The 13,698-nt window shown below is 33.0% G+C and overlaps 3 protein-coding genes across 3 annotated transcripts in view; all 3 read left to right on the top strand.

Moving 5' to 3' along the window:
• Nucleotides 1-4,041, top strand: part of HELRODRAFT_162498 (hypothetical protein) — a gene marked incomplete at both ends in the record, with an annotated part of 31,658 nt that extends 27,617 nt beyond the window's left edge. Inside the window, 10 exons of the mRNA XM_009024686.1 lie at nt 277-534; nt 659-853; nt 1,113-1,268; nt 1,332-1,514; nt 1,704-1,947; nt 2,121-2,212; nt 2,745-2,958; nt 3,372-3,511; nt 3,629-3,796; nt 3,862-4,041. Of these exons, the coding sequence (XP_009022934.1) occupies nt 277-534; nt 659-853; nt 1,113-1,268; nt 1,332-1,514; nt 1,704-1,947; nt 2,121-2,212; nt 2,745-2,958; nt 3,372-3,511; nt 3,629-3,796; nt 3,862-4,041 (1,830 nt within the window). The remainder of the gene's footprint in view (nt 1-276; nt 535-658; nt 854-1,112; nt 1,269-1,331; nt 1,515-1,703; nt 1,948-2,120; nt 2,213-2,744; nt 2,959-3,371; nt 3,512-3,628; nt 3,797-3,861) is intronic.
• Nucleotides 4,042-4,824: 783 nt separating this feature from the next.
• HELRODRAFT_162497 (hypothetical protein) lies at nt 4,825-9,072 on the top strand (the record flags this gene model as incomplete). Its single annotated transcript, XM_009024685.1, has 7 exons — nt 4,825-5,070; nt 5,315-5,465; nt 5,639-5,750; nt 5,878-6,067; nt 6,300-6,512; nt 6,726-6,852; nt 8,651-9,072. 7 exons carry the CDS (start codon nt 4,825-4,827, stop codon nt 9,070-9,072), a joined length of 1,461 nt encoding a protein of 486 aa, XP_009022933.1.
• An 877-nt stretch (nt 9,073-9,949) lies between these two features.
• HELRODRAFT_162496 (hypothetical protein) lies at nt 9,950-10,438 on the top strand (the record flags this gene model as incomplete). Its single annotated transcript, XM_009024684.1, has 1 exon — nt 9,950-10,438. One exon carries the CDS (start codon nt 9,950-9,952, stop codon nt 10,436-10,438), a length of 489 nt encoding a protein of 162 aa, XP_009022932.1.
• Nucleotides 10,439-13,698: the final 3,260 nt, after the last annotated feature.

The raw sequence follows: 13,698 nt of genomic DNA, 5'->3' as shown, positions 1-13,698 counted from the left end.
GTTTATGTCGGGAACAGTTGTTTGTAATTCCAATAAAAGTGTTTTCAGGAACAGTTCTTTGTAATTCCAATAAAAGTGTTTTCATATTTGTTTTGTTAACAGCGAGAATAATGAGTTAAAAAATAAATCGTGGTAAGCTCAATTGTTTGCTCGCATTTAATCATGATGTCTTAAAAAGCAAACATTGAGTTTGATCATTTTTTAAAGTCTTAATTTCATAATTAACATTTAAAATAATTTTATTTACAAATTTTCATTAAATAAAAACGTTGATAGGCGTTGTTAGATGATGCAACATCGTGCAAAAAAAAGATGAACAATGCAAAGATACTGATTGAGAGTTTGGCAGGCGAGAAAGAGAGGTGGGTTGAATCGAGTTGCACCTTCAAGAGACAGATTGGGCAGCTGGTTGGAGATGTGCTGCTCGCTGCTGGCTTCTTATCATATGCAGGTCCCTTCAACCAGCAGTACAGGAGTGACATGTTGAGGAAGTGGAAAAACAAATTACTTTCATATAACATACCTCTTTCTGATGTTGGTATTGTTATCGTTGTTGTTCTGAATGTTATATGTTATGAAAGTTATAAAAATAGATGAATGCTTTTTATGTTGAGGGTAGTTTCATCTAATTCAGTTCACATTCTGTAAAACTTTGTAGGACTTCAACGTGACGACAATGCTGGCTGACAAATTGTTGGTGTCGGAGTGGACCTCACAAGGTCTCCCAAATGATGAACTTTCAATTCAAAACGGATTGATTGTATCATCAGCCGGAAGGTACCCCCTCCTCATCGATCCCCAAGAACAGGGCCGAACGTGGATCTGCAAGAAAGAAGCTGCAAACCAGCTTATTGTTTGTTTTGCATATTTTTCAATTTGTTGTTGAGAACATTTTTTCTCACAATTAATATTTGTTTTATTGAAAAAGCCAAGAGGATTATCATATCGCAGCGTAATTATTGGTCGAAAATATTATTTCATCGAGTTAAGCGAAAGCTCTCGTTGGCATCCTTTTGCAATTAAAAACTTTAATTGCAATAACTTTAATGACTTTATTAAACAAATGTAAAATTTGAGATTTGACATGCGTCTTGTGTACTGACTGCATGCAGGTGAGCACCTTCAGTGAGAAGCACTTCAGGACGCACTTGGAGACCGCACTGACCCAAGGAAGACCTCTGCTGATCGAAGACGCTAGTGTAGACATTGATCCCGTCATAGATAATGTCCTCGATCACAACTTTTTCAAACTTGGATCTATCATGAAAGTTATTATATTTCTAATGCATTAACCCAACATTTTAACAACGTGAAAGTTTTATTCTTTCAAGGTGAAAATAAGCGACAAAGAAGTGGATGTTATTGATGGTTTCAAAATGTACATAGCCACGAAACATTCCAACCCTTCTTTCACTCCTGAAGTGCAAGCGAAAACAAGTCTCATCGACTTCACCGTTACTTCCAAAGGTTTAGAAGATCAACTCCTAGGGCTTGTTATCCTTACAGAAAAAAAGGTCCAATATTGATTTATTTCGATGAAATTATTTTGTATATCATTGAGACTGTATGAAAAATACAAACGCAACAATATTTTGAATTTTTACTGATGTCTCGAAATACATCAAGCCATTCAAGATGTTCAATGATTCAAAAGTTGTTGATCATTTCAATGTAAATGATGCACATTCAACTTAAAACGTTAGGAATTGGAATCTGAGCGTCTGAAACTGCACGAAGAAATATGGCAGAACAATCAAAAGATAAAGCAGTTGGAAGATGACCTCCTGCAAAGATTGGCATGTACTCAAACCTCACTGGTCGAAGATGATTCACTTATTGAAGTTCTCAAGGTCACAAAGCTCACCGCCAAAGAAATTAACAACAAATTAACAATTGCTGCTGCAACCGAGTTGAGAATAAACCAAGCCAGAGAAGAATATAGACCAGGTTTGTATGAGGGTAACGATGATGATGAGAAGAATTATGGTGGCGATGGTTTATTAGTAAAACGATGGATGATGTTACGTTGAAGATGATATAAAGGCGATGACACAATAAAATATATAAATAATAACTGATCAAATCATCAACAGTTAATTATTATTTTAATTTTTATTAAGTGGCCAGTCGAGGATCGATAACGTATTTCCTAATTGTTGAGATGAGTCTGGTGAACTGCATGTATCAAACATCTCTCAATCAGTTCCTTCAGGTATTGCTGTCTTTATTGTTATGTTTTGCACTACACGTTCTGTGAAAATGTTAAGCTTTACAATTTTAAATATCAGTTGCATGCTTTATTTTGATCAGAACTCTACTTTACAATACAAAACATTTTGTTTGTCTTCTTTCTTTAAAAATATTAGGATAAAAATTAAAGAACAAACGGGTTAAATCAAACTGATATTGCGAATAAATCCTGTTTTTCTGGAAGTCGATTATCGAAACGATTGTTAATACTGGAGTGTTAGTATTGTTAAAACCTGTCAGTTCCAATATAACAGATAAAATTTGAAATACATAAAAATAGAGCGTGTTGAAAATAACCTGCTCTCTAACATATTAGATTTTGCAGGTGGAAAGATATTTTATAATAAAACGTGATGAATGTGTCAGCTTTTGAAATTGCAAAAGAATTCATACGCAAAATCATTTTCCACTAGAATCACCCATATCCATAACATTATTACAGGCTTCTTGACCGTCATGAATGATATGCATGTTTTTTTCATTAATCACAACAGTTGTTCTATTCGTCAATGAAATGTGCGGCAAAATCATTGGTCGTATCGAAACGAGTAGGCAGCATAGTTTCCGCGCTTACGTTGTCTTCATTCACGTACATCACAAGAGGCCTCTATGAAAAGGATAAGTTTCTTTTCTCACTCCTGTTGGCACTTAAAATTGGACTTCAAGATGGAAGTGTTCCACATGAATTATTTCATGTGTTCATCAAAGGTAAGCTTGTTCTTTTTTAATAACTTCATCGTCATTGTTCTTGTTACAAAGACCAAAATAATGATATTTCGTTTTTTGTACTCTTTGGCGCTGCTGCAAAAGTTGCTCAACCTGCTGCATGCATATTTATTCAGCTGGACGGTGCTAATTTTGGTTCTTTTATTTTTTAACTTCTGCCAACTTTTTTCAAATCTCATTCTGGAATAGTCTATAATTAAACATTTTAAAAATAAGTTTTTAAAATCACTATGGTATTACGAATGGCTGTACATTACAAAGTTATAAAATTGCTCATTTAAATATATTTATGGAAAATCCAACACTTACATAAAGTCCAGTATCCAGTAGAGCCAATTAATTTTTGTTTCATTGTATTACCCGAAGATGCATTTATTTGTTGTCAATTTTCAAAGGTGGAGCTGCACTTGACTTGAACACTGTGCAGGCAAAACCAAAAAAGTGGATAAGCGATGTCACTTGGTTGAATCTGGTTGAACTGAGTAGACTTAGATTCTTCAACAGTTTAACAATGCAAGTAGCCAATAATGACAAGGTAATTGAAGTAAATTTTCGAAAGTTTTCAAAAATAGTTTTAATCTGTAGAATCTATTAATTGAGTTACGAATATCGTCTTAATGTTGAATTGTTTTGTAAATTATAAACGTGCAAGGCTTGGAGGGATTGGTATGAATCTGCTGAACCAGAAGATGTCCCATTTCCGGAAGAGAATCTACAAAAACTGTCAACGTTTAACAAGCTGCTGTTGATCAGGTGTTGGTGTCCCGACCGAGCAGTCAACATGGCAAAAATTTACGTCTCTGAAGTCTTAGGAAAACAGGTAATTTTGTGTTTTGTAAACATTTTTTAAACGTTTTTTTATACATTTTTGAATCAAAAATAAAGATGAATTGTAAACGAATTTGTGATAAAATACAGTATGTAGATGGTGTTGCAGTTGATTTTGAACTAATGTCCCAAGAGGCCACACCACTTTCTCCACTTGTTTGCTTGTTGTCTCTCGGCTCTGATCCTACCGAAACTATTGAAAAACTGGCAAAGTCAAAAAATATCGGTAATTTTTAATTTTGCATTTTTTCAAAACTTTTAGAAAAACATTAAATTGATGCGCTGCTCCAAATGACATGCTTTTATTTCTCTTGCGTTTATTTTATGACTGAAGTTGATCAAAATAGTATTTTTGAAAATAACTTTAACCATTCACAAAACATTTTTACTGGAGAAGGTCAACCTTAGAAATATCTTAATTTCATGTAAATATTATTTTTATTCGTGTGTGTGTGTGTGTGTGTGTGTGCGTGCCTGCGTATGTGTGCATGTTTATAAAGATAACCTTTTTAACCAGCATTGTGTTAAATTGTTAAATTATGAACTGATGTTATAGAATGCTCGGTGATGTCGATGGGTCAGGGGCAAGAAACGCATGCTCACAAGCTCATTACAAACAGTCTAATAAATGGAAGTTGGGTCGTCTTGCAAAACTGTCACCTGGGACTTGGTTACATGAATGAACTTTTCGTCTTCTTTAACGAAAGTCAAGCAGCTTCTTCACTCAATATCAACCGCAATTTTAGGTATATCTCAAATAGCTTATTATATCTTAGCAATTTATACACACAGTTAAGTGCGCGCGTGTGCGTATATATATAATCATAATTGTTTAATTTCCCATAGTTACTGAAACTTTATGCAAATACCTACAGGTTATGGTTGACGACTGAAGTTCATGAAAAATTCCCAATTAATTTGCTCCAGATTTCTATCAAATACACTGTTGAACCAGCTTATGGTTTATTTTTCAATAAATATATTTATAGTTTATATATTCGTTTATATTAAATGTTAAACATGAAAGGTTTGAAGGCTTGTTTGAGGCAGACATACAGCGCCGTGACAAAAGATCTTTTTGATACCCATAATGCTCCACAGTGGAAACCCTTGCTGTACAACCTGGCTTTTTTGCATACAGTTATTCAAGAAAGAAAAAAGTTTGGAGCCATAGGTTGGAATATTCCGTATGAATTTAACATGGCTGACTTCACGTCGTCCGCGATGTACCTGCTCAATTATTTTGAAGATGCTGATCTCAGAAAAGTAATCGGTTTTTTATCTTCCATTGTTGATGAAATATATTAATGAACCGAATCAATAGATAAATTTTTTTTTGTAAAATTTTATTCTGTCTTACGAATCAATTAAGACCCGAAAAACAAATTTAATATTTGTCAACTACAGTTTTGGTGAAAAATAAAGATAAAATCTTATTATTCAGATTTTTTATTAACTAATCAAACCAAATAAATTTTTATATCATCATTTCGTGATTTCCAAACGTCAGGGAGTATCGTGGAACAGCATCAGATACATGTTAGGAGAAATTCAATATGGCGGGAGGGTAACTGACAATTGTGACAACCGACTGCTAAACTCCTACATGCAAACTTGGTTTGGCGAGCACATCATGGATAAATCATTCCAGTATTTTAATGGTACATTTGTTTATTTTTCAACTTCATGAATGCATTATGCATGAGGCAATGAAAAGACGATGATCATGTGATGATCGGCAGCTGGTATTGTTTAAAAGGCTCACTAAATGTTATTTCAACTATTTTAACTAAGTTTTTTGACAGCTGGTTAACAAGTATTTAATTTTTTTAAGGTTACAAATTACCAAGTTTCAAAACAATGAGCGAATACAGAGCTTATATAGACAATCTTCCATCAGTTGACAGGCCGGAAGTATTTGGTCTCCATGGAAACGCTGATCTTTTGTTAGTTATTACTGCTATCTTGCTCATTATTCAAAAATAGAGGAAAATAACGCATACGCAAATCTTAAATAGAAATAAATTTCTACATCAAGACCCATCCATCATTAGCAGTTTACTTGTTTGTCAGGTATCAATCAAATACTGCGGGATCCATGCTGTCATGCATACTCAATATTCAACCTAAAACGGTGTCAACGAGTAGCAGTGCTGGAAAAAAAGATGAAGGAGGCAAAGAAGTGGAGTCAAGAGAGAATACAGTTAAGGAGCTAGTAGATAGCATGTTAAAGAAAATGCCAGAAGAATATAATGAACACCTGGTTGGTGACATCTTATAGCAAACATTTGCGCTTTAAAAAAGAATATTTCAATATTGTAGTTCGTTTCTGACTTTCTGCGTTGATTTTCGCTAATTAGATTTAAATACTATTTATTAGCTAAAAAAAATTAATTAATGTTACCATTTTTTGTAAAAACTTTATCACTTAACAAATAAGAAACAACAGAAATGAGTTAACAATTAAGACCAGAAACATTTTAACGTAACATCAGTTGTCAGAACAACTGCAAAAGTTGGGTGTCATTCAACCGATGACAATATTTTTGAAGCAAGAAGTGATGAGGATGAAAAAGTTGCTTTCATCAATCCACGTCACGCTCAACAATTTGCAGCTTGCCATTGAAGGAAGTATATGCATGTCAGATGAATTGCAAAACATATTGGACAGTCTCTACGACGCTATTGTTCCTCATGGATGGGTCAAGGTAAATTTGAATGCGTTGGATTTTTAGTTTTTCGTTTTAATGCTTATTACCATTATCTTGTTTGATTATTATGTGAATCACAAGATATCGTGGAGCTCTCCCACCCTTGGCTTCTGGTTGAGTGAGTTAGTGGAACGAGATGAACAGATAAAGAACTGGCTAACCAAAAATGATATTAAATCCTATTGGTTGGGTGGTTTTTTCAATCCACAGGGATTTCTTACTGCCACCTTGCAGGAAATTGCGAGAAAACACAGTGGCTGGTCACTTGATAATGTTTCTATTGTTTGTGAAGTCAGCAAGGTATTCAAAGAAGATGTTTCTATGGTACCCAACGAAGGTTGGATTTTTTTAAATAACGTCTGTTTTCTCATTTGTTAACGTTCAAAAATAATTTATCGGTTCATCATCTACACTAAAATTAAAATCTTTTTTGGGGTTTATTCTTGATATTAGTATGAAAAATATAGATGAATGATAGCCAATTATTAAAAATTATTATAAAGCGTGCTATGTGAAAATATTTTTTAAATAATAATATTATGTTTTTTTGTGTTTAGGGAGGCACATTCAGTAAAACACGCAAAATTACAATGTTCGCTCACCCCAAAAACTAACCAGCAATCACTATGCTATAGATTCATTAGTATAGTAGTGTAGATCAGCGCTTCTCAACCTTTTGAGATCCAAGGATTACTGAAAACTGTGTGTCTCAACCGCGGACCACTACTGAAAATTTGTATACTAGCGCACTTGAAATTTATATATATATAATTATTATTTCTTTTTTTTTTTTTTTTTTATTCATAATTTAACGGCATTGCAGCTCCCATAATGGTGCTATGTTTTGCCATATTTAAGTCATGATTGGATATATATACATACTTAAATACATATATTTTATACATATATTTTTTAAACTTTTATTTATCTATTTTATTTGTTTATTAATATTTCAATACACTCAATTTGCATCAATTTATTTTGCTTATTTTGAATTCTTAGTTATACATCCAAAGAGCCATCTATTACAGGGCATGTAAATCTAAACAAACCACATTGAAGCACTAAGACGGGGAAAAAAAATAAAAAAAAATAATTATTATTTCATATAATGACGTAACAGTTACACATAGTTAGCATAACATAGTTCTTAGTATAACTATTAAACAATCGGAGTTCATCATTTTCATATTTTTATTTTAAAAAAACTTGCACTTCACACTTTGCTCGCGGACCACCAGGCAAATGTCCGCGGACCGCAGGTTGAGAACCGCTGGTGTAGATGATATTTTGACCGGTGGTCGCTTTGTATGTGTGGGACTAACTTCTGGAAGCCATTTCGTAAAATGGCGGATCCAATTTTTCATTTAATTTTACTTTGAAAACCGCGCAACTTTATATATTGAGTTTGGTGTCAAATTATGTGTTTGAGGTCAAAGAATTCAAAAATGTCGTTAATATATTTATAAATTAAATCCACATTCCATTTTTCAAAATTTTTAAGCGTTTCACTTTACGAGTCATACCATGCCATGGATATATATATATATAATAATAATAAAAACGGTGCATAAACTTAATAAACATACGTTTATAATTTTTTTTCTTGGCTTTATAAATTTAAATCTATTTGTAAAAAATTTTTTTTGTATAAATTAATTCTTCGTTTAGTCTACTGAACGAACCGTTGTTAAAATATTATATTAAATTAATCTTAAATTTTAATTTAGGTACTGTATTTGATTTGTCATCAAGGTAAAGTCGTTTTGAGTTTATAATAAGATTTCATTTAATGTACTAATTTTCTTAAATTACAAATTAATGATGACAACATTTTGAAATTTTAATAGCTGTTAAACATCTAAAATGGATCTAGCTTTGACACCTGTTGCCAGTTAAACGTAAAGAGTTTGAGATAACGTAGTGAAATGTATGTTTATTTTTTCAAGTTGAATCTAATGAAAGTTTAACCAATGGTGGTAAAGATGATGTAAATCGTGTTAAACAATGTTTTTACTTACGGATGTCTTATAGACATGTGAATAACTGGGATATGTTGAAACGTCTCGAGCACAATAATAATAATAATAGCTTATAATTGACACAAACTAAGAAATCAATATATCTAAAAATAGATCTAAACCATGTGATAGTGGCAGCAGGGGGTTTTGACCAGTCTACTAAAGCTATTTCCGCATCTGGCGTTTTGTCGAATTTATTATTTGCAAATCATAAAGAAGCAAATACAGGAATTTTGCTTCATGCAAAAGATGCAACTAATAACGGATATAGCCGAACTGTTGTGCAGTGCAAAGATAAAGATGTGTTAGTTATGTTAGTAAATCTGTGTCACGAAAGTCATGCAGATGAAGTATGGATATCAGAAGGAACTTCATCACAAAAAATATTCGTTCCTGTACATACAATATTTTCCAGCATGCCAATAGATGTACGACAATCTCTCATTGGATTTCACTCAATAACTGGATGTGACACAACCAGTCAACCAAATGGTATTAGCAAGAAAACTGCATGGGAATTTTATAAAAAATCTTGAATTGCTAGCAGAAATATTATCGGATAGTATAATTAAATCAGCTGAAAAGTTTGTTATAAACATTTACTCGAATAATGCAAAAACATCAAATCAATCAGTTTGGAAAGAAAAAGCCAGAAATGCTTCCTCCTACGTTCGATTCCTTGAAACCACACATTAAACGTGCCCATCATCAAGCATTTGTGTGGAGAAACGCTTTGGAGTCTAAACCGTTGTTGCCTGATTTACTAGATTGTAGGTGGTAGGATGATAATAGTGGATTAACAAAAGTTAATGGAAAAAGAATCATCTTCACCTACATACAAGCAAATCGTGCAATGCGGCTGTACGACAGATTGCGCTCAATCTAACTGTGTGTGTACAGTAAACAAACCATCGTATCTCAAAGTGTGTGGTTGTTCTCTTCAGCATTGTAAAAACATATTCAAAAACCTGGATGCTCTGGATGTAGATGAAGGATTGTGACTTATTTTACTTTATTAAAAAACATTTGTAATACATTTTATACTTTGTTTTTAGTGGGAAATGATAATAATGTCGTTTTATATAGTGCCATGGCAAGCGACTGAGGCGCATTATCATTAACCCTTTATATTATAAAAAAGGAAAATAAATAAAATGCTCAAATGTATGTTGTTTTTGTTTGAATAATAAAAATATAATCGCTTATTTTGAATGACGAATTATTATTTAAATACAAATAATTTTACACCAAATATAAGTCCCAATTTTTAAAAATGAAAGTTGGTTTGTATTTATAAAAAAAAAATATTATCGAATTCTTTGATCTTAAAAAAATATAGTTTGACACCAAACTCAATTAATAGATTGAGCGGTTTTCACAATAAAATTAAAATTGGGTCAACCATTTTACGAAATGGCTTGCATCCAGCAGTTAATCCAACCCATACAAAGCGACCATCGGTCAAAATATCATCTACACTATTATACAAATGAATCTAGCATAGTGGTTGCTGGTGAGGTTTTGGGAGGAGCAAAAATTGTTTTGCTGTCCTCCTCCCTACTATTATACTCTGTCCCCTCAACAGGAGTTTATATTCATGGCCTTTATCTGGAAGGAGCTGGATGGGACAAGAAACATTCCAAGTTGGTAGAAAGTAGTCCAAAAATAATTCATCAGTTGTTACCTGTAGTCCATATGTCAGCCACCATAACTGAAAGCACCACAAATAAAATTTCGGAGATGGAATCTAAAGAAATCAAAGTGTATGTTTACGAATGCCCCGTGTACAAGAAAACAGACAGGACCGATTCCACACTTATTTTCTACATGAAATTAAATTCCCACAAAACGGCCAATCATTGGATCGGCAGGGGCGTTGCGCTGATATCTAACGTCAAGTAAAAGGTGTTTTTCATCGACTTCTAAAACTATTAGTCTATTCTTACTAGACTTGTTGTATGTAGCATATCCATTTAAATGGCACATTTCAGATTATTTAATAATTGTTCACCCCACTAAAAACAACATTTATCAGTCGTAAAATAAATTTTTTGTTGTTACGTTCGTCAGCATATTTGCAACAGTACAAAGCAGTTTCCAGCGTAGAGAGTCGGAGATTTTGGCTGGAGTCTGATTTTTCCTCCGACTCCAGAAAATGTTAATTTAGAAAAAAAAAATTTCTGAAATTTTTTTAAGATGGTGTTTTTTGGAAAATGAATGTTTAGTCTTTATGAGTCTTTATTATTATCTATTATTTTATTTTAGCTATTATCTTTATTATTATCTGACAGAAAATAAATGCTAATTAATGCAATAAAATTACATAATTTTTTTCAGTTGATTTTAAAACATAAAAGTATAATAATTTTACTACGAAAAACAATTACATTGGCTGATTTTAAGTGTTATTCAAAGTATTTTCTCTTCAGTAGTGATGAAAAGGTGAAATTATGATCCAAAAGTTGACAATTTTTTTCCAGTATGTTTTAAAACATAAAAAGAAAGTAATTTTACTTAGAAAAAAATTACATTGACTGATTTCAAGTGTTTTTAATTACTGGTGATAATAAGGTGAAATTATGATGAAAAGGATAGAATTTTTTGGGAATCGGAAGTCGGAGCGCGAAATTCGTTGGGTGCTTTCAAAGTCCTGTTGGTTGCGGAGAAAGGGCTGGCGATCGAATCGGACATGCCGATTTCCATTTTACGGCCAAATTACGATACTTGTTACGATATAAGTTAATTTAAGATTTCTATTACTACATTCCATGGGAAATAATTCAGGATTGATAAGTGAAAATTTCAAAAATATTAACCACAATTTGTCAATTATGTACGAGCGAGTATTGACGCTCGAAATTTCGTCTTAACAAAAAATGCCAACTATTTCACATGTTAATGCAAACAAATTATAAAGCAATTTCCATTAAAAATTCAGAATTATAACTAAAAAAAATTAATTGTAGCTTCATTTAGAATGAGCCCTAACGGTTATTGGAATAGACTTTGAAGGTTTTTTTTGAACAGTGGGTAATTTTAGCTTGGACTCGTTGCTTGTTGTTTCTGGATCTGTTTTTAAAGGTTTATTTAATGATAGCGTCGCTAGCTTCGTTTTATAATTTCTGGTCGGAGGTTTAGGTGGAATTTTAGATAATTTTGATGACTTATTACTCGTCGGATGTGTTGGGTTTTGTGTAGGTAATTTAGTTCGTGGCTCTGCATTAGGAATACTATTTATTAAAGGGTTAAAGTTCTCATTATCTTTGATAGTTGTATTGTCTTTTGCAGATACCATAAAATTTTCACTGCCCATCAAACCACTACCTGACAACGGTGTTTTTGGTGTATTGCTTTCACTAGCTTTTGCACTGTTTTTACCAACCGTTTCATCTGATTTGTTGCTTGTTGACTTTTCTACGATTTGTGTCGAATGCTTAGCTATTCGTTGTGGTGGATGAGAGAATGAGTAATTTGATTGTTTTTGTGGCATGAAGATGGATGGAGGTTTGATTTTTCCAGTAGCCAATATCGGATTAGGTAGATCAACTGCAGATGTATTGGGTGACTTTACATGGTTAACTTGTTTTATTGGCGGAGAAGTTTTCATTGATATGTTTTTGGTCATGGGGATCCTAGACGTTCTAACAGAGTTTGGTGCATGTACAGGCTTTGCACTCTTTAAACTACCTTCAGACATTGAATTAGACAGTAGAGGGATATTTTTCATCGAGTTGTCTACACCATCTGTTGCGTTTTGTGGTTCAATGAGTATATCGGTTTCAGTGGTATTCGGTATTTTGAAAAAAAGTGAAAGCACGTCATCAGGTTGGCTTGGTGTTGCTTCTGTTATGTTTTCTTTATTTATATCATTACGGATGATAATTTCATCACCAGGAGATTCATTTTTTTTTAAAAGGTCCATCGTTAAATTACTTTGACAAGTTAATTTTGTACTAACATTCATTTCATCATTTGGTTCCGTTGAAACTTCAGTTTTTTCTGTTGAAGCTTCAATTAATGTGCCAATTTTAGTTGCATTATCGTCATTTGTAGACTTCATAGAGCCAAACTTACTGAGTATAGCCAAATGATTTTTAGGTATGTTTGCACTGTATGGCCTTGATTTATTTTTGTTGACGGGAGAAATATCCTTATTTAAATTCAACTCATTTAAATTTTTGTTCAGTTCTTCAAATGCATCGTCAAGATCTTTTTCTAATTTTGAAAATTTGTCTTCACTAAGAGATGAGCTTTTTGTAAACGATTGTTCATCAAGTGAAGTTTTAGACTTTTCTATTTGGTCTGTATTCTCTAATTTATAAGGGAAAAAATGACTAGCTAATGGTTTGCTACTTGTTGGAGGAGTAGAAAAGAACATTGCCTTGGCAAAAGAATTCGATGGATTCTGGTTGCTATCATTGTGCAAGGATTGATCACTGGTCTGACTATGGACTCTTAAAATATTTGTTGCATCTGAACTTACTGTGTTGGTGTAAATATTTAAATTTGTTGGAAGATGTTTTTTGGCGTTACTGGAAGCAGCGGCAGCAAGTGGTAAGAACGGGTTGTCAGGTAAGTTGAGAAGAGAAGAGCCAATGTCGCCGGCTACAGATGTGTCAACACTTTCAACATCTGATGATCGGTTATCTGTGTATGAAGCTTTTGAACTCATTTCGTCTATGGTCAGTGTTTCATCCATGAGTGATGACGTTTCTTCTATGGCCTTCTGAAGTGTCATTCGCCTGAGAGCTGGACTAGGAATAAGGACTGGACCTCCGTCTGGAGGAATGCTTGGCCGGTTCATTTTGTCTGTGCTTTTTAATTTTTCTGAACCTTCCACCACTGACTCCAATTTTTCTGACTTTCGAATGCTGTTAAAATTTCGGAAGAATAAAAATGAAATATGAGTTATTGTAAATTGATTGATATTTTAATTTTATTCAAAAACAATTATGCATGATTAAAAAGAATAAAAGTTGTTGCTTGAACGTAGACCTAGTAATCATTCTGTTAAAATTATTAGGAAATAATGCAATTAATGATACAAAGCACAGTAATCATCCAATAGTTTTCTACTGATAATAGTTTAATATATTGTCCTTGTTAATAAAACTGTTACTGTACGCCATGTCGCAAACAACTATGTTACAAACTTAAACAGA

Source organism: Helobdella robusta (assembly GCF_000326865.2).
Source record: "Helobdella robusta unplaced genomic scaffold HELROscaffold_4, whole genome shotgun sequence".
NCBI lineage: Eukaryota > Metazoa > Annelida > Clitellata > Rhynchobdellida > Glossiphoniidae > Helobdella > Helobdella robusta.
Note: the sequence above shows the minus strand (reverse complement) of the source record. Positions and strands in the feature narration are given on the sequence as shown.